This window comes from Falco rusticolus, chromosome 5 (genome assembly GCF_015220075.1).
Source record: "Falco rusticolus isolate bFalRus1 chromosome 5, bFalRus1.pri, whole genome shotgun sequence".
In the NCBI taxonomy this organism is placed as follows: Eukaryota; Metazoa; Chordata; class Aves; order Falconiformes; family Falconidae; genus Falco; species Falco rusticolus.
This window is the reverse complement of record NC_051191.1, coordinates 61,914,516-61,935,300: the sequence shown is the minus strand read 5'-3', so window position 1 is coordinate 61,935,300 and position 20,785 is coordinate 61,914,516. Positions and strand designations below refer to the sequence as shown.

The following is a 20,785-nucleotide window of genomic DNA, read 5'->3' as shown; positions in this document are numbered from 1 at the left end:
CGTTAGTGAGGCAGAAGCATTTCCAAGAAAAAGGAAAATTTGAAAATCTGCATTTTCAGCAGTGACTAGTATTGGCTATTCCTCAGTTTCAAAGTTCACAAGCAGAGAAATCAAAGCAAAATTTGGAAGGAAATCCAAATGAAACGGGGCCCCAGTTTCAGGTTGTTGGTACTTTCAGCTTTTCAGACTCCTCTTCTGAAGTGTATCCAGTCAGGCAACTGAATCGCTAGTCATTTTAGAACTCTCGGGCTCATTCTTTTCTTTTTCCTCATCTTTTTCTCTTTTCCTCTTCTCTTTTCTATTAAGGTCAAATCCTGCTTCTCCTGATGCCAATAATAAAACTCCCATTGATTTCAACATGAGCAGGAAATATGCAGTTTGCTATTTACCACAACCACCACAATGAATCTCTGGGAAGAATTCATTTATATTCATTCCAACGATGCCATGAAAAATGGGGTTTTGCTATTTTATCACATCCAAACTGTTGCTCTAACTCTAACATCCTAGCTGTTGCTAACAAGTCAGTGATGATTTGTAAACCAACAATTTATGGTAACCACATTCCATCCCCATTATGATGTGTGGTTTGGAAATGGAAAAGTAATCAAGACCTCCTGTTAAGAGACTTTATTTCAGTTGAATTTTTCTGTAAATAAAATAATTTTGAAAGGATCATTGCTATATGTTTCTAACTCTAAATTGTTCATTTGATCTAGGCCTCATCTATGATCCATATTCCTGCCAGGCTCTGTCAGGAGTGTGAGATCCCCAACAGTGGCATGAACTTACTGGCAAAACTGTTTCCATCAATGTAAGTGTTTTCACTCAACTGGATAGTTTCACTAGACTGCAACAGCAGTTCCATTTCTTGGAGACAGCTATGTCCATTCCTTGGAATACTTCATCATACTTTATCAGTACACTATAAGGGTACTCTGACATAAATAATGGCCTCCTACTACAGTTACAGTAACAGATTAAAAATTATAGTCAGACCCATGGTATGTAGTAATGCCCTTGGGAACTAAGAGCCTGCGTAGTTTGTGCAACACTTTGTCTTGGTTGTAAGGATTGTGGGCAGTCACTATGACACTAAGGAAGACTTTCCAGCACTTTGAAGGGAGACCACCTAGAATTACTGGTAAATAGACTCAAACAACAGAATTCTGTTCCAGTACTAGGTTCTGGTACCAACTAGGTTTAAAACCTTCTTTTGATCTCTTTGACACTAATACCCGGTCTTTTCAACCCTATGTAAGAAGCCTAGCTGCCTGGGTTTGAGGTTAGAGACACTTCGGCAACCTGCTGAAGGAGATCTCAAATTAGGCAGTCAAGAGAGTGCCCTAGTTAATCAGCACTAATTATGATGTGATATGAAGATAGAGACCACACTAAATAGGAGATGAAGCCCTCTTCCTACCCCTTCCACTCCAGCAAAAACCGCTGATTATTTTACATATCCCAGGACTGAGCACAATCCAGTGAGGGTAGGATATCAGCTCAAAGGGTTTGTATGAATGCTCTGATTTTCTGTTGAACAAAAGACTGACTACTAAAAATCACCCTCAAACTGAATTATTTTGAGACCTAAGAGTATGAATAGGTTTTGAACATGTATGAATCCTCATGAGGTGTTCATTAACCTGGCTATACTGTAATAATGTTATGAAAAATTAACTAATATTTTGTTGTTAAGTAACTTTCTAAGTAGTGATCTCCATAACATTAACGTGAAATACATATATTTTAAAGGACAATTTACCTCATTTGGTACAACAGACTGAAAAATAAGACACAAATCCTGGCAAGAGAGGTCTTTCAGCATGGGGGACTACAACCACAGGTCCATGATAAAATGTATTCATGGGCTTAACTCCAGTTTAATGTGTTCTTTCCCACTCCTGACCCTCTGCTGCAAGCTTGATGCCTTCTCACTAGTGCCAGCACAGCTGTTCCTGAGCCTGTGTTGTGAACTAGAGCTCTGAAATCTGGTTGAAAAAAGTCAGTATGTTTCAGGGAGACAATAATGTTGAAGTAGTTTCCTGATCTGTCATAGTCATGCTGCCAGGTGTGGTGGACAGCAAGGAGCAGTGGAAAGTGGGACAAGGTTGTAGATGGGAGTGTCTGAAGCCAGTAGTACTGTTGCCAAAGGCAAAACTATAACCTAAACTAGCTTTAGAAAAGAGCCTAAATATTTCACTAAGGAGATAACCACGATATGGTCGTACAAGCTGCTAGATAAGGGTTGTGGTGGACCTTGAAAGGCTGAGTTCTACCACACCACACCCTGCAGCCAGCCAGCCACGCAAGTGTGATGTTAGGGGCCACTGCCGCTCAGGCAGTTTCATCCCCTGTGAGCAGCCTTTGATGGCATCTAGCCCCAGCAGTTCTAGAAGCAGATAAAAATCTCAAAACTGGTCTACATGATTTTATCCCTACCACTCATTCTTTCCAAACAGTCCTTTAGGGCGTGGAACAGATTTCTGTATCTCTTCTTTATTTTCACAGATGTTTACTACCCCTGTCTATATGGCTTTGGCCTAATATACCACGCTGTTCTTTCATTAGAAAGTTAACGAAAGGAAGAAGATTGTCAACACCTGTCCATCAGTAGGAGCCTGTCAGGTAACGGGGCCAAAGCCGAGCCAGCCGGCAGGTTTACCGTACTGCTAATGCTGCGCTACCACCTTGTGGACAGAAGGCAAATAGCACAGCGCTGCCGGGCACGCAGGTGCAGGGTCCGCGGGAAATCAACAGCCCAGCTGGGGAAGGTGGCCGCGGGCAGCCTAGCGGACAGGGCAGCGTCGTCTCAGTCCTCCAGGCTGAGCCAGCTCAGGATCTGGGCAGCCAACAGAAGCCAAATGGATTGTGGGAAAATCTGCTGGAGCTCTGGAGTGTGATAGCAGGTGAAGGGTACCCCTTAAAAGGGATATGACAGGCTGATTCTCCTCTAGGATACAGAGAGAAATAAGCAGGAATAAATCATCTTCCTATTATACTAGAGACACCGATGCCTTTATACAGGCAACTCCTAACTGTAGTCCTCAGAGCGACTTGCAGCTTCCTTGACTGTCTTCTTCCTGCTAGCTCAACTGGCAAGCCCTTTGACAGTATATTACCTTGGAGTCCCAACTCCTCCATGTTCTTCTCTCCACATCCTGGGATTACAGCAGCTCTCTTGCATTTCAGTGCTTTGATTCAGGAGGAATAGAAATCAGAACACCACTTAAAAGATCAGTTACTGAACTTGTTATTCTTAAGGATATTTATCGGTAGCCTCTTCATCCCATCAGGATGAAGTGCCCTATGACACTAAACAGATTCCAAGAGAAGAAGGTGTATTCAAAACCTTATCTTCCTTTTCCCTAAAACCAAAAGAATCCTTCTGCAGGTCTGAAACTCTGCACGATCAGGACGCTGTCTTGTGTGCCTCCTCACACGTGAACTACATAAGGATTTGAAACAAGTGTTACTCAGGTATCTCAATTACAAGGCAATGATGATTGGCACGGTCTGATTTGGGTCTTACATGGCTGAAGGCAAAAGCTTTCGGGGGACTGATCCTCCTGTTAGTCAATAGGCTAGACATCCAGATTTATGCTGATGCCAAATTCGCTCTGTGGTCTCATGTGACACAAAATCAAACTGAGGCTTTTCACATCCATAAAACATGTCCAAAACCCCTAGTTTATTTCATAATACAGAAAAGCCTTCCTCAATTGCTCTTTTATTATAGTAGTTCTCTTATTGTGGTAAATTAGGTGTCCACTGGAGCAAGCACGTGAACCTGGGCCTCTAACATGACTACAGATTGGCTTAATGATAAGCAGCAGAATTTTCTCTGCTTTCCTTCTGTCTCACCTCCCCCACCCTCTACATTTTCTTAAGACAGTTTGGTCACTTTTTCCAGGATCTCCTCTTCCAAGCTCAAGAATGGTCCATCCTGGCATGCAGGAAGCCAAGGAAAGATGGCAGGAGGCCTGCCTGGATGAAACAAGGAGCTCTAGACAAATCTCAAACATAAAAAAGAAACATGAGAGAAACATGGAATTAGTTTCAGATCTCCTGTAAAGGAAGACACTTTCTATCATAGATGAGGTTAGGAAAACCAAAGCCCAACTGGAGCTGAATCTGGTAAGGGATATAAAGGGCAAGAGGGAGGGCTTGTACAAGTATATCTGCAGCAAAAATGGGGGAAATGTAGGCATGCTGCTGAATGGGGTCATGTCAACTGAAAAGGAACTTGGCAGAAAGGTCTGTTGGCCTGGGGGTACTGGTGGACAACAAGATGACTATAAGCCAGGAGTCTGCACTTGAGGCTAAGATGGCCAACAGCATCCTGGGCTGCATTAGGAAGACCATTGCAGCAGATGGAGGAAGGCAATCCTTTCTTTCTGCACAGCACTGGTGAAACCACATCTGGAGTGCTGTAACCAGCACAAGCCATGAGCATACTGGGGCAAGTCTAATGAAGAGCCATGAAGATTATTTAGGGACTGGAGCACGTGACACACAGAGAGATGCTGAGAAAGCTGGGACTGTTCAGCCTGGAAAAGAGAAGGCTCCGCGGGATCTTATCAAAGTGTGTATGAATACCTGATGGGGACAGCAAAGAAGGTAGAGACAGACTCTTCTCAGCAGTATCCCACGAAAGGCCAAGAGGCAATGGGCACAAATTCATATACAGGAAATTCCATTTAAACATGAAAAGCTTTTTTTACTGTGAGTGGTCAAATGCTAGAACAGGCTGCCCAGAGAGCTTGTGGAGTCTCTGTCCTTGGAGATATTCAAAGCCTGACTGGACACAATACTGAGCAACCTGGTCTAGTTGTCCCTGCTCTGAGTAGGATGTTGGACCAGACAATCTCCAGAAGTTCCTTCCAACCTCTACGATTCTGTTCAGTAACATGTTCATTATTCCAGACGCAGTTCTGATGGGAGCAATACTCCTGTGTACAACTTCTCATTCTCTTTTTGGCAGAGAGAGGAAAAACATTTCTATCTTTAGATTCTGTTTTCAGGATAAGATTCATCCCACAGGTATTGTGGGATATGAGCGAGTCCTCGTGCTCTTTTCAGCACTTTCTGTGCCCCACTTCTCCTGTTGCCCAAAAAAAGCTTATTGAAGCATTGCAGCTCCCTTCTGCCCCCAGCTTCTGTTTTACAGGGGATGGGAAAGACCAAAGTTTTTGTTTGGTTGGTTGCTTTTTTGGTGTGGCAAAAGCACAGGATAAGCTTAGGATATGAGGGACAGTAAGTGCACTGCAGGTGCTCTTCCACTCCAGCTCTGTGGAAGAGTGGTCTTTTAATTCAGGATTAGATCCCTCACCCCTTGCTCTGCCTCAAGCACAGCAAAAAAGCTACACAAGACTACCATGAATCTAGGATTCTCTCCTATTTATGCTCACCTGCTGTCCTTTTGCTCCACTTTTCCACTGATCCATACTGTGAAACAGCAGAGCTGCCACAGAGAAATGGATTGTGTACCAAAGACCTGAATCTTAAAGATGTGTTAACTTAATCTACCAAGATCTTGCTAGTGAAAAATTTTCATGTCATGCTGAAAATAACAACTTCTTTACTGAGGATGGAAGTCTGGTAATGTGACAAATGCTGAATCTGTTTCTCTGGAGAGAAATTGCTAGCAGAAGACTCTGTGATAGCATTGTAGGAGGAATTCAGAGCAAAACAGTTTTTGCCGGGTTTTGTTGGTGCCCTCAGCTATGGGAGTACATTCTTCCTCACTTCTATGAGTTGGGTTGCTTACATAAAAAATTACTTCCCCTTGCTCCATGTTTCCTAAATTATGTAATTTATCTTACCCTGCCTTACACACAAATATAAACAGGATTCCGTCATCTCAAAACTGATACATTAAAAAGCGCAAAACCTGAAATTCCTTTTGTCAATTCTCAGGCAACACAGTGGGCCATGTAGCATAGCCTAAGACAGCTTTTCTGAAACTGGTGGTGTAACACCATTTTAATTTCAGCTTATCAGATTTAAGCCATCAGTGGGAATCATACTGGACCCAACAGTCCTCTGTAACAACTTTGGCTTCTTAAGCACCTAAAGGCTTAGTAAACTGCTGGAATGTGAAGAATGATTTGCAGAAATTAATCAGGAAACTCTTTGTACGGCACATCTTTGCTATTCAAGGAGTAGTGTGACATGTTCTCTACTTTTCTGCGTAGATATCACTGCTTCTTTGCTTTGTGTTTTCAGTCTGGTTCCTAGACAAAGAGAGATGTCAAGGCAATAGGAAAGTAAATTTTCTCCACCCAGATCTGAGTTTTTTATCTATCTTTGACTCCATTTAACCAAGTAAGATAACAATGCAGAAACTAATGATGTATCACAAAATGCTGAGAAAATATGCTTGAATGGTTTGCCCACAACCAAAGAGGCAATATCATAAAGCCATTACCACATTAGTGATGCTGTGGCTTTATTACCAAATTGTGTATGTACTTGATAACACTATTGGATGATACATTTGTAATAGAAAGCCCATTGTGGTAACCTTTGACTTGTTTCTTGCCCGGGGATAAAGATTTGTAATTGGAAGAAAGTTACAACAAGCAACAGTGACTAGCAAGTTTCATTTACGAAACTCCTTCCTCCTCAGGCTCCCTGCAGCTAACACAATATTTCATAAAGGGGGCTAAAATTCAGATTTGGTTACAAAGCCTGCCTTTGTAGGACACTAGAGACACAAGGATTGAGTGAAATCATTTTGTTTACTCAGATTTAAACCAAGAAATATGAACTAATGCAAGAGTCAGAACCAAATTGAAATGTCTGAAGTACAAGACTTAAACACTACAAAATTCATATCATCATCCAACACACATTCCATTTCTAACCCATCAGTTTTGGGATTCATTCAGGAAATACTTAAAAACAGGCCTTTTTTTTTTTTTATGGGTTCTATTGAGAATGTTTCTAACACTCTTGTAAAAAACATAATTATGATCATCTGTGTCATCTTGTGAGATGTTCTTGAAAGACAGCATTTGTTAATTAACAAATTAATAGATATTTTCCTTCTATGAGTTTGTTTTAATTGTCTATTTATATCAGAGTATTTAAAATGTACCAGTCTACCACTTCAAGGAATCTTTCTATAATACTGATAGTTGGGGTTTTTTTCTCTGCCAGTAAATATAAGAGGAAAGTACCAAATGCAGCACAGTGATATAACTGTAAATGAATCCTTTATTCTGACTTCTACATTTTAGCTATTAGCCTGCTCAAGAGAAATTTTGCTGTTGATTCAGAGTCTGTAAGTGGGATCAGTCAAACTGGCTTCATTAAAGTCAACAGCAAATCCTGCCTAATATTGCATGCCATGCTCAAACACCACAACTTCAGCGACAGCTGAAATAGGCCACATAATTGTAAATGGTATCCAAAATCATTACAAAGCTGCCAGGTCACATACTGAAATTCCAGACTGGAGGATTTTTCTACTTACTGTACCTGTACATAGCAGGTGTTAAGTGTTATGTTTTAAATTTAGTAGTTCGTATTTGAATCTATCATGAGTAATTTTGTGAAAGGCATACCTTGAAAACTAACACTAATGGTTGTGGATGAGACTAGAGATTCGGTTTGGATACACCAAGTGGTAGCTGTCATCTCTTCTACCAGAATGTAACCATTTTGCCAGGTCTTAATTGCCTTCAACAATAGGCCGGGTTTAAGTTTAAGAGGGTTCATTTGTTGCTCAAGTTCCGCTCAAACTCTGGGAAAATAATATTAATCTTTCTCATGTTCAGTGAGTTAATTTTCCCCATTTCCAAACACAAGTCAAAGGGATCAATAAAAAATATTTTAAATAAAAGGAAAAAAAGACTACTTTTGACAAAACAGTTAAGCAGGGTAAGAGACAACACCTAGCATACAACTACAGCAATAACAATTTTAGTCTTCTGCTGGAGGAGCAGTGCTTGGCCAGTTGCTTGCTTTTGTCTCCTAAGGTTGCCTTCACTCAAAATTTGGGACTCTTGTGTCTTGCAGGGCAGCAAGGCCTCATCATCTTCAGCTTTTCCACACACAATGTAAAAAACTCTTTCCTGAAACTCCTTTTCTACTTTCTAACAGCTGTACCCTATGCTGAAAGTAAATGCCCAAGATAAGGTTAACACTCCCCAGGCACAGTTAAAAAAAACTTAACTGACCTTAACTCCTTCCTACACTCTTGCAGGCACAAACTTTCCTCCTTTATGCTAAAAACCCTTCCTTTCCAACAGAAATGTTTCTCTAATATAATGAAACAGCATACGCAAAATAAACATGCTTTAGACCTATCTACCAGTCCTTTCCATTCCTTGTCCCTTTGCTCTGCCAGTTGTCAGCCAGACTCCTTTTCTAGTCTGACTTTCTTTCCCTGAGGAATTCTTGTGGTGGGAGAGAGTGCCAGAGATTTTCTTTCACTTTGGGCCTCAGCCACCAGCGTTACCCAAAGTTAATGTATATTTAATACGATACAGCCAGTAACCCTTTCTGCCAACCTCTGATCATGTGCCAGCTGAAGAGTGCTGCGAAGTAACGTCCTCTAACTAAATCTCAAAGCCCAAGTATAAACTCCTGATTAGTGGTGGGTGAGATTACTAGGGATGTATGCATATACCCCTCTGTTTCTTTGCCAGCTGGAATTTCTCCATGCTGTAGGATATCTACGGAAGCAGGCTCCAGAAAACCTTCTGGTTTTGCAGTACATGTGCAAGGCAAAGCTACCAAAGGGTTTTTCCTGGTAACTTCATTTCCTGCCTCAAGCCGTCATGTAACACTTCTGTGCCTGGTTAATTGATGGTCATGATGTAATGGGTAAGTTATGGCATTTCAGCGATGGGTGTAAGGCAATCTTCGTGTGTGCAGTTGAAAAGGAACAATTTCATGGTTTAGGTTTCTTCAGGAATACACTATCATTTCCACAGAAGTTTGCTTTTTTTTTGTTTGCTTCTTCCTTCATGGACCACCAGAGACAAAGATGACTGAGTGTAAAGCAGTTTCCATTCTTGGAAGATCTTTCTCCCACCCCCCTGTATTTCTTTAACTGGTTAAGTAAGGTTTAGGTTCACCAGGTAGTATAAAGGTCAAAATGTTAAGGGAACCAAAGAGAAGTGATTGAGAAGGTCTTTCTGAGGATGACAGCTCTGCCTTGTAATACAATACTATTTCTCCTGGGAGTGGGTGGGAGGCCTGCCTAAATTTCCTCTTCCTGTCCTGCCAAATTCCCCAAATTGCATAACTGTGTATTCTCCTTACACAGTGGTACCCTTGGCATCCCTAGTGAATCTGCAGGGAAGTAGTGAAGCAGCTGGAGGCTTGAAGGTTAACCAAAATTGGTAGAGGACAGACTTGGTTAGCCAAAAAACAAAACAAACCCAAACCCACAAACTGAATTTACTAACTCTCCCATGTATAACAGAACACAATACACATTTAATAATATACACTATTTTGCTCTAAATGCACTCCATCTAGGAAAAATAAGTTTATCGGGATAAGCGAAGGACCCTTGGGGAGTTCATCAGTTCAGTTTCAAGTCACAAGATGTGTTTTACTTGGCTTTGGAGCCTTCTTGTGCAAGATTAATGTGAAACTGCTGAAATGCAAACTGACAAAAAGACATATTTTTACCAATTGGTGCTTTTTCCTCTGTGCCATTATTTTCATTGGGAGGCCCCATCACTGCCTTCCCCATCACCCCTGCCTTAGACTGACAGGAGTATGAGGTACTTCTTGGCTTCTGTGAGGAAATGAAAGAATGACTGTTTGAAGAGCAGCATGACCAGTGTACCTCATAAGGATGTAATCCTGAAGGCTTTTGCTTTGTCACTAGACTGAATCAGATGGGAAGAATTTGGACCTCCTTAGCAGGGAGTGTCAAACGTGGTTATCCTGGGGTAGGTTTTGCCTGAGTAAGGAGGGAAAGATTTGCCTCCTTTGGAAAAATATTTATGTTTCTTAAAAGTTCAAGTAGCCAAATTCATTACTTTTGAAGCTTTGCTAAGCTTCACTGGAGCCTACTGTAGCCATGTAAGCTGGCTGATTGTCATTAAGACAATAAAAAAGCAAGCACACCCGCAGAGATTTTGATAAACCTGCTCTTACTGTCTGCATACAGCACCTTAAATAGGCTCAGGGCTGTCGCTGGGATTGCTCAAGAGATTGGGTACTACTCAACGTGTGTAAGGGTGGGAGAATCTGGCTCCAAATGGTTTCTTTTTCTCTCCTTGCTACAGGAACTGGAAAAGACAAGGGTGTGTGGGCGGGCCTGGAGTCCCTCCAAGGAAAGTGTGAGGCCTTGGGCAAAACAAATCCATCAGGTCTCTCATTTCTTCCAAGTATAGGTCTGTTCTGAGCAATAGCCAAACTCAAGTCTAAACTCCACATTCAACTGTTTCACGGGGAATACGTGAAAAAGGCCCTATGGCCTACAGAGTCCATCTATAGAAAATATTTTGATAGCTCATCTGCTCTGGCATTATCTTCCACTTAAAAAGAAAGGAAAAGAAAACACACAAAACTGAAGCACATGGTTCAATTTTCACTGTAAAACAACTGATTGATGAAAATAATACTTCTGAAAACAATCTGTTGTGAGCTATCAAGGATCTTTGCCTGTGCACCAATTGGCAGGAAGCAGACAGATAAATTATTACAATATGTAACAAAACAAACTGGTCTGAAGAGAAATGGTATTTGTGTGTGGGGTGTGTGTGTATGAGCAGGATAAGTAGAATTAAATCCATAAAAGTATGCTAAGAGATCATCCTCCATCGCAGCAGAAATATACTGGAAGGAAAGAAAGTTGCTTCAGCTCTGTCCCTGTCTGAATCTCTAGGAGAACAGGGTTTATGATATGCAAGTGTTCTCCTGAAGAAGAACAGATGAATCCTGGACTTAAATGAAAAATAAAAAAAGAACTTGGGATGTTCCTGCTCTTGAGAGGTAGGGGTCTTATAGCCATTTTTGTCAAGATGCTTCCAAATTTTTCAGGCATCACCACATCTTAATAAAATGGAGAAGTTGCAGTAACTCCCCAGATCTTGAATACTCTATTACCGCCCGTGGGGAAATTTTCTGAAGTGCTTATAGACATGAAGATTTAAGAGGCAAAATCCCATTAACTTTCTATAAGACAGTTTCTTTATAGCCCGGCATGTGAACAAACTACAGGGAGATAAGCTCTGTATGAAGTAACAGCATGTGAATTGTTGTGTTGTGACTTTCCGTGTTCATGCTCCTATCTCACAGTGACCTTACAGCTGAAGCAGAGATGGTGACTCCTTTTCCATCAAGAGCCAAACCACATCACATTTGCCTCAGAGCTCAGACCATGTACCCTGGCAGCTGGTGGATAGCAGTGGACAAGCCTGCTGTCTGCCACGTGATAAATATACTTCTGAAAAGATAAGTAGAGCTTCTAAATTGTGCAGGATAAATCTTCCTTGATATTTGTGGGTCACTGTCACCCAGCCTGAGCCATCAGATCCACACTGACCCGTTCATGCCATACCTGTAACCCGCATCAACCTTGTCTGTTTCCACTGATGCTAAGAGGAGAGGGAATCTTTCCAGGCATGAGCCCCATCTTCTTTTCCTGAACTAGGCCCTACTTGTGGATAGTAGAGGAGGGAAGTGGACACACAAAGCATGAAAGTCTGGAAAAGGCAATTCTGGGAAATGTGACCTGCAGGGTGTAGTTAAATTTCAGACACTTATCAGAGAGGGACTGGAGACGGAGTCAAGATGAGTTGGAGCATGTATCTGATATTGTTCCCATAGTAAGGCTTATATGGGTGCTAGTAGTTGATCTTAGGTTTTACAATAGATGTTCCATAGATGTGGCCTTTTGGTTATTACTGCAATCATCATGACTTCAACAAGAAAAAAAGATTTTTAAAGGTCTCCAGAAGTATCCAAATCCCATTAAAATTCAGTGACACTCTTTCTTAAAGGCTTCTTTGAAAATCCTTCCTTACACCTCTACTTCCTCCCCAGAATCCAAATGTCCTTTTCAGATTAAGCATCCTTATATGTGACAGAGCCAGAGTATCATGGACTTATTATTTTCTGCTGTTTTTAGCCAAGGGACAAATATTCTGCAATCTAAACATGACAGGAAATTTTTTTGCCATATTTGAAGGCTGCTGAATGTGGTGAGTGGCTAAAAAATAAATAGTGAGCAGAAGTAAAGGGTTCCTCTTACAAACTCTTGCATTTGCACATTGTAAGGGAACCATTCATAGCCTGTGAGCACAATAGCTGATAGTAATTGCTAGCAGAAATTAGCTAGCTGCAGGGACTGCTAACTGTAGGCAGCTAGCCAACCTAAAAGATTGTGATCATGTCATTTAAGTAAGCAGCAAGTAAAAGAGTGTGTGGCTGAAGAATTACTGTGCTACTTTGTGACAGATAACTTGACAAGGTGACAGGTGAATAAAAAAAAAGAAAAAAGCCTGTAAGAGTCCAATAGTAACAGATAAATACACTCCAAACAGCTGTAGCTCATTTCACCTACCAAAATTGGAGTAATTTGGTCTTGTTTGTCATTGAAACATACTCAATAGGAACTCATTAATGTGGCTAAGTCAGCAGCCTAAATTACAGTAAAAAGATTAGCTTAACAGAGCTGTTTTGTGGGTTACAGATTTTCACATGCAACTACAAATTCATCACTAAACCTTGAAGTGCTGGAACCATCTACAAGTATCTCTATGCCAGGTAAGATGTACTGCTGTAGTTTTAAGAGAGGTTTTCAAGGACCAGGCAAAGGTTTTTCAGTTCCTCTTTCATTTGACAGAGTGTCCTCTTGACTTTCTGAGGTGTGTTCATAACCTCTACGCTGCTGGTGAAAGGGTCATAGTGCAGAGAAAAAGGTTTCTTGATCTTCATCGCATAGTTTCTGTGGGGGAAGAAGACAGAGCTGCTGGTTCAGAAGCCATTTCCCTAAGGGTAACACCTGCAGGACCTAACTCCTCAGTATGTAGGCATGGACTTACTGGGGAGCAGAGGCTGCTGTGACACCTCCTCACTGTTACTCCTTAACACTGCCTGGAGCAGTATATCCTCCCCATGGCTGAACTACTTGCAGCCCAAAAGATCTGCAGTGCCTGCTTTTCAGCGTGGCTGGCTCAGACCCGTCTGTGCTCTCACAGCTCTACGTTAACACAATTCAGAGTTATTACAACCACAAGCTGAGGAATGCAGGAACACAGCCCGTCTGCCGCCTTCACTTCCAAGAAATTACCTGGAGTAGCTCTTTCTGCGTAAAATTCTAAAAATCTGATGCTACTAGGCATCCTGGGCTATTTTGCTGTCTCTATTAAAAGAAAAATCACAATTGCTTGCCATTTTTGGCAATGTTTCCATTAAGAAAATGCTGGTAGGAACCCCCTGTACTGATGTTGCCTTATGTTTTCTGTTCTGACAGATTCTTGTGCCTTCAGTTATTTTGAGCAGCTTTGGCTGCACCACTATCTTGACAAAATGTATGAAAAACCTTCAAGTCTGAGAGTGGTGTATTCCTTGTCCTTGTAAGTTCTGTTCAGGTTTGCCTGAGTCAAATGCTCTTGAAAGTCCTCTCTCTTCTGCCAGTATGTTCTCAACCACATTTTTATACACATTAATAGTTTAATGTGAACCTCCAGGTTTAAGATGAGGCACCTAATTTGCCATGCTATAACCCCAGCAGACAGTGCTGCTGGGGAAGAGATGGAGGGGAGTAGGGAAGAAATCTGGACCAGGTTCTCTTCCTGTAATAAATTCCTCATTTCAGCTCCTACATGCTCCTCAGTAGCTTCACAACCAGCCTCCTGCATCCAGCCAGAATAAGTCATGTTGTTCTAACTGTTGATGAATGCCAGAATTTAAACCCTACTCTAGTTAAAAATATATATATATATATTTACTGTATAACATAACACAGTCAAAGAAATACATTTAGAAACACCTCAAGCTAATTTGAGGTAATGTTATTTAGGTTGCAGTCAGCTACTTTGTAGAAATTAGATTGCCTGTGAATGCTGATTCTGCATTCTTGTGCAGATATAATCAGAGGAGAAAGGCAATCTTGTTTTTAAGCCCCCTGCTGATCCATGTTAATTCCTGAGTCTGCTATAAAATTTCCATGTGACCTTGGGTAAACCAGTTCTTCATGACATCCTATTTGTATGGACTAGCACATAGGCACCCCAACTGTGGGACTGCGCTCTACTCTTACTCAGTTACAGTTACAGAATTTACTTCAGAAGTTCCTAAAAAGAGGCATTGCTAAGATGAAGCATGAGACAGGGCATAATAATACATAGTTATGATTTTCTATGAAGCTTTTCAGAGATAAACAATCTCATGTTTAACTTTGTTGTAAAAAAAGCCACTGTGCAGAGGAAGTTGTGCTGTGAGATAGCCTGGTGTGGTTACTGCAGTAGTGGTAGATGTATTTGAGATTAGGATATAAGCCAGTGTGCCCCCCTCAATGAAAATATCCACAAACACTTTACTTACTGAAGCTTGGCCTTGGCATCTTCGAAATTTTCTGCTACAAAATAGACAGGCTGGAAGGCTTGATCCTGATAGGGGTGAACTGCAGTCACTTCTGGATCAAAAGGCTTGTACTCTGGCTTGTTTGATAAAGCGTACTTTGTAATGAGAACAACAAAGGTTAGAGCAGGTGAACGAACATAGCAAGAATTAGTGCCTAATGGGCTGTGAAATGCTCTTTGTGGAACACTTAAAGGTAATATCAAGTCCTATTCTTTCACAGGTGAAAGATGCTTTCATAATTAGCAGTTAATAAAAAAAATAATATTTTTTAAAAGGAGAAAAAAGAAGAAAGAAAGATGTATGTCCGGTATTACAGTGATGTGCAATTGGGTACCATAGTTACATTCTCAGACAGGGAGGGGAAAGTCTATGCCACCCCCTAAAATCTGAATATGTAGAAGGATAAAACAACATCCCGCTGCTTTTTTCAGCTAGTATGATAGAAGATTCACAGTCCTGTGCAACACCGTTTCAAAGTCTCCAGCCCATGTCACAAATCTTACATTTCCTGCTGCATTGAAGGACAGGATGCTCCTGGTATTTTCTGCACAGCTTTCATGCCAGTTAAGAAACCTGAAAGCTTCCCTGAAACCCAAGATGTAAGTGTGCGCTATAGTCTGTGTGCACGTGTTTGTGTTTTGGGCCTGCAGAGGTTACGCTGTATGTTCTTCTACATTGTCCCTTCAGGCAGACAGGAGGATTATGGACGACACTTATGTCCACACTGCAGTCCGTAGGCACATCTACTTTGCTTACGCATACTGGAGACCACCTTTCAGCCAGACAGCAGCAGAGCTGGTGACAATGCAATTGCGTAGGTATGGGTGTTGGTTGTTTAGTACCTGCAGAGGGCCCTGGGAAGGCAGCACAGCTCAAGCTAAAAGTGAGTTCCTGTACCATCTGTCTGCCCCTGAAACCCAAGTGAGATCGTTCCAAGCTAGCTCAGCTCCAGTAATGCTAGAACAGCACTGTGGATGTGCCTAAAAGCTGGTTTGGCCTCCACTTGGCCAGGTTGGTGAGTGCCATGGCCACTTTGGTCAAGTGTCCTGGGTACAAACAAAAAGGAAAAGGCAGCTCATTCCAGTCAATGTCAAGACCTTTCTTTCCACCTTCAGCCTGGGCAGTGGGCCCCATCCACCTAGGGACAGTCTTTTAGTAAGCACCTCTTCATGGAGATCTGCCTGTTTGTCTTTCTCTCTTCTTGCCCCAGCCTTCAGAAGGCTCCCTTCGCTATTTTTTCATCCAAATGCCAACTCCTACGATACTTGTATATAACTAGTAAGAGTGGGTGACACTGCACAAGACTTTCAGCAAAATCTGCTATCCAGAAAAATTCAGATAGTAACCTTAACCATGTTTTTAGGTATTTCACTGAACTGAGCCTGAACTCTCCATCACTGGAGGCCTGCCTTAACCAGTAGGCCAATTTGCTGCGGAACTTGTGCAGAAATTAACACAGGACTTAAGAAAAAAAAAAAAAAAAAACAACCAAAAAAAACCGAACTAGAATATAAAATGGTAAAAGATGATGTTCTTTCTGTTCTTCATTTTCAGTGTGTAATTGAAGAATAAACCTTGGCGAGCACTCATACAGTCCAAGATGGATGGTATACACAAACATGAGGCTGCTCTTATAATCTTAGAAGCTCTGGGGACTAATGGGAAAAGATTTCAGAAACTCAAGACCTGACAGGGGTCCTGCTATGCTGTCAGTGTTGAAGCAGAATTGAAATCCCACTGATTTCAGTGGAAGTTCAGCTCAAAACCGGATGGCCTTAAAGGCCTCTACAAGTTAAGTACTTGTGCTGCAAGAAAAGCATATGTAGCACAGAGTGCTGCCAGGAGTGTGGTATGAACCATAAGATTTTACAGTATGTAGGACAGAGTCCAGCTGAGTGTTAACAGGAGAAGCATTTTGGATAATGTAGAACAGCTGACAGAATATAGCGAAATAAACAGTGCAATACTGAGAGCTGTTGGGGAGGAATTCTTACAGTTCAGAGGAGGCAAGGCTGGCCAGCAGTCAGACCCATTACAACTGTTCAGTTTAGATTTGGGTATGGTTATGCTGTCCTTCCCGATACCTAGCTGCTGTCACTAAAGGATTTGTTGGATAACATGGATTTGAGCGCAAGCCTTATGCCAAGGGTGTCTAGCTCTAATTTCCATCCTCTGCCTTTCTCCAAAGCCATGACCTGAGTTTGGGCAGGATCAACTCATCCACAGAAAATAACTGCCTGAATCTGAGTTCAAACTGGTCAGAGTGGGTGCTGTGGAGAAGAGGAAAACATTTTGAAGATTTCATAGTCAGGATTGGTTCCCTGGGTTACAATCACACATCCACAGAGAGTCAGTGCAGGCTGCAGTTCAGGAATGTTCCCAGGCTCCTTACTGATGCTAAGTTCTCACATAACACTAGCTGGACATACTGCTGCTCACTCTCTCCAGCTGGTTAACGTTATCTTCTCATAGCCAACCACCTAGCCTTAGTAACTCATGCCTCTATTGCCGCCTCAGTGACCAAATCATCCTGTTACTACTGGTTCAGAAGCCTTCAGTGATGAGGAAACCTCTCCTTTGTGCAGGTCGCTGCAGCATGTCTCCTCCATCACATGAGCTGCCGTGAGTCTGCCTGTACCGAATATACCCATCAGCTAAATTATAGTCAAGTTTGGGGCCTCCATGCAGAAGCTCACAACTGGGCCCATACTGAGAAGACTGGCAGATAATTATCAGGATGGACAACAGCTTTCTCCCAAGCAGTAGCAAAACTTACCTAGAGCTTTCTTAAAAGCCAGTCTAAGACTGCAAAATGAGCTTTACAAGAAACTGAAGGCTATCATGAGCCTCACTATTTTCCACTCTGTCTTCCTCTTAACAAAACTGCCTAGATATTGCTGTATTTCTAAAAAAAAACATTCTATGAAATAGACACTGCACTACACATATTTCCTCTCCTGAGCTGCAAAAGAAACAGTTGGTATACATTTTCAAGTTGCTAGCAGGTGCTTAGACATAGGATCTCAGCACTTTACTCACATTGCCACTGTCTATACTGAAGTTAGAATTGGATGCTTATGCATATGAGAATGATTACACAGAAACATTTCTGTATTTCAGTTTTGTTCCAAATAAAAATCTGTGACATAAAAGCCATAAAAGGAAACTTCAAAACTTCAGGCCATGGATATAAATAATTTGCGTACAAGAAGTTTCAGGTGCTCCAGGTGAAGTGCACAGAGCCCACTAAGTCCAAAAAGTTACATGCTGCTGAACTTGCAGGGTTGGCACAGGGATTGTACAGGGCACACAGCAGCATTACTGCTGAACTACTTGCCCATCTTCAAACTGTCTTAGGCATTACATGCAAGATGGACACAGTTTTGGAAGGGGGCTAATCCTTCATTACTTATTGAATATCAATGCTATCGCAACTGTAATTTCAGTAATGTGAAGGATGAAGATCTAGGTGGACCCAGCCATATCAAAAGTTTCTCCAGCAGCATTACCCAACCACTGATGATAATAAAATGACAAAAAAATGACAAGAATCTGCCATTTATCAACTCAAGGACAGTTACTACTTCTATTGTCAACTTTAGAGGTAGGAAATTTGAGATGCAGTTATATATTTTGTATATACTGTTGCTTTATACAGCACAGCTTTGTGAACAAGCAGTTCTTGCCTACTACTTTAATCAAAAGCAGAAGAGCTTGTTGGTGTCTGGTGAGGAAAAGGGTAGAAGGAGAGGAGGGAGAGCACAAATCTGGTACACTCAACCCCAGCCACCAAAACCGAGCACTTCTTATGCAAATTTTAACTTCATCTGTGTCAAAATTAAACAGAAAAAGGAGGTAACATCATGTAGATAGATTCTGTGGTGCATATTACTAGGAAAGCTACACAAGCATCAGAGACATGATTACTTCTACCCTTTAGTACCCTGTTTAACATGTAAATGCACTTGATCTAAGAATATAAAGTATTCAGGCAGGCAGAGCAGAATAAATGTTGCCTTGAACTGTGCTTTAATATTGGACCTTTTTGGTTTTACCAAGAAAATAAAACCAATCCAAGGTTTCCTGTCTAAGTTTTGAACTTATCATAGAACAGACACGTAAACCAAACGCATTGGGCTTGAGCCTGATTTGTAGAAGAGCTCATTTATCTGCTGTTTCAAACCTGTGCATTTCACTGTTCTACAGACGAGTGCCGTGATGCTGCTAGCACACTTCTGCTCATGTTCATGGGCAGTCAGGCTCAAGATCAGGCTGCTATGTAGAAACGGAAAGCACATTTATTTCTCTAGGGGGCTAATGAGCATGCAGATCTCAGCTTATCAGGAAAGAAAGCTCTGCAAATGCTTGAAAAGAGCGTTTTCTGTTTTCCTTTGGCTCTTACTAATTCCAAAAAATCACCAAGTATCTGCACAACCTGAAGCAATTGAGTTCTACTGATACCAATTTAGGGCTTTTGCACATAGAAACTGATCATCTGCTTCCGTGCTCGGCAGAACTGAGGAGAAATTAGTATCTCCCCATCAGCTTTGTCCAAAGGAGGGGAAACCCATAAGCTTTCTGTAAAGGTGTACAGTCACTCTTTTCACAGTTAATCTGTCCAGGCAGAGCAGTATCAAACCCATGTACACAGAATTCCATCGACATAAAACCTGAGATGGGATTAATTTTGAAATGTATTTAGGAATAATAAATACTAAAGCACTTTCTTCTAAATAACTGTCCATGTTATTTACAGCTTCTTTGCACTTTATTTGGTCCAATCAGTCAGTGCATTTCAGATTCATATATGCATGTATGTCAATGGCATGGATGAAGTAGCAGCGTTCATAACAGGCATAATATTGCCCTCTAGTGAGTAATTCAGAAAGGTACAGAGTTTTATGTTAATTCAGAAAGGTACAGAGTTTTATGTTAATTCAGAAAGGTACAGAGTTTTGTGTTAAAGTCAACTGTATTACTACTGGCCAGGAGTAGTAAGAAGCAAATCTAATACTTTATAGGATGATTGCTTTCATTGCATTTCATTTCTTTAGGTGGAAGAAACACACAATCCTACAGCAGTTTTTTCCTTCCTCAGTAGTTTCTGGGAAGATAGAATTAATTCCTTCGCAAAAGAAAAGCAATATTTTAAAGCACATTGTTTCATGTGAGGAAACAATATTTTGCTTTTACCAGAGAGTTCAGAAAACTGTAATATAGAAATCTTTCAATACCATGTTTGACACATACCGTAAGCTCCCCGTAAGATGAAAGCAGTCCTGCCCCATAAGCTTTGATCAATCCGTTTTGCTTGCAGAGACCAAACTCCACAGTGAACCAATAAAGCTGGTAATAAGAGCAACTTGTGAAAAACAGTCTCCACAGGGAGTTCATTATTAAGCTTCTAATTTTTCCTTTAGTTTTCTTTTATCCTTATTCCTTAATGTCTTTGTATCTTCCATTTTTATAGTTGTAAAGTTTAAGGAATTTATTTTTTCTCTCAACAAATTATATTATTTCTTTCAACAAAACACACATAAGTTATAACACACTTTTCTAAAACTTGCCATCTTTCCCATTCTCACTCAAAAAAAAAAGGAAAAAAAATTGCTAATGATAATTACATGGGTAAATAAAGTCACAAAGTCCTATCCTCTTCTTTCTTTGGGAGATGTTACAAACTGCCCTGCAACATCTTAGCCCTGAGCTTCATTATAGTCAGTGGAAGCTGACAGATTTCAACCCATAATCCCTAGAAGGACAGGTAGGCCCCCACAGAGGGTTCAGGACACTAGGAAGGGTACTTGGAAGGGCAGTTTCCCTCCTCCTTTGTGTGATAGCATTCAGAAGAATTGAGTAATCATCCCTTAGCAGCAATGTACCCTTTAAGATTATTCCAATTACATCTTTATCATGCTCCAACAGAAAGAAAAAAAGAAAAAAGAAAAAAAAAATGCATCTCCCTGAGCTTTTCTTGCCATAAAGCACGCATAGGACCACACTTCCTTTACCTGCTGAACATTGGTGGGATAAAAGTGACCTGTGGCTCTGCCAACCTATTAGCCCTTCCCTACGATAACATCTAAGGAAATGGACAGTGGAGGACCAATTCTGGACACAGCCCGACCCCTAAGCAGCTGAAAAGATGCTGTGAAAAAGGAAAAAAATGGAAAACATGAGGCATTTCAAGAATATGGCTTTGTGTCACAACTTTTCAAGGTTC

At 41.2% G+C, this 20,785-nt stretch overlaps 1 protein-coding gene and 1 long non-coding RNA gene across 8 annotated transcripts in view; one reads left to right on the top strand and one right to left on the bottom strand.

Moving 5' to 3' along the window:
- Positions 1-19,286, top strand: part of LOC119148295 — a 62,642-nt gene extending 43,356 nt beyond the window's left edge. Inside the window, exons 4-6 of the long non-coding RNA XR_005104359.1 lie at positions 720-12,741; positions 13,451-13,553; positions 14,994-19,286. This is a non-coding gene — a long non-coding RNA (uncharacterized LOC119148295). The remainder of the gene's footprint in view (positions 1-719; positions 12,742-13,450; positions 13,554-14,993) is intronic.
- Positions 1-20,785, bottom strand: part of LOC119148294 (tyrosine 3-monooxygenase-like) — a 52,566-nt gene that overhangs the window by 7,812 nt on the left and 23,969 nt on the right. For 3 of the 7 annotated variants that reach the window (XM_037388269.1, XM_037388271.1, XM_037388270.1), the window contains 3 exons: positions 19,813-19,908; positions 14,524-14,657; positions 12,522-12,922 (listed from right to left, as the gene is read on the bottom strand). In XM_037388269.1, coding sequence (XP_037244166.1) covers positions 12,763-12,922; positions 14,524-14,657; positions 19,813-19,908 — 390 coding nt within the window. In that variant the 3' untranslated portion in view covers positions 12,522-12,762. Of the gene's footprint in view, positions 1-12,521; positions 12,923-14,523; positions 14,658-19,812; positions 19,909-20,785 lie in introns of those variants that run through there. The other 4 variants (XR_005104355.1, XR_005104357.1, XR_005104356.1 and 1 more) reach the window with 2 other exon arrangements.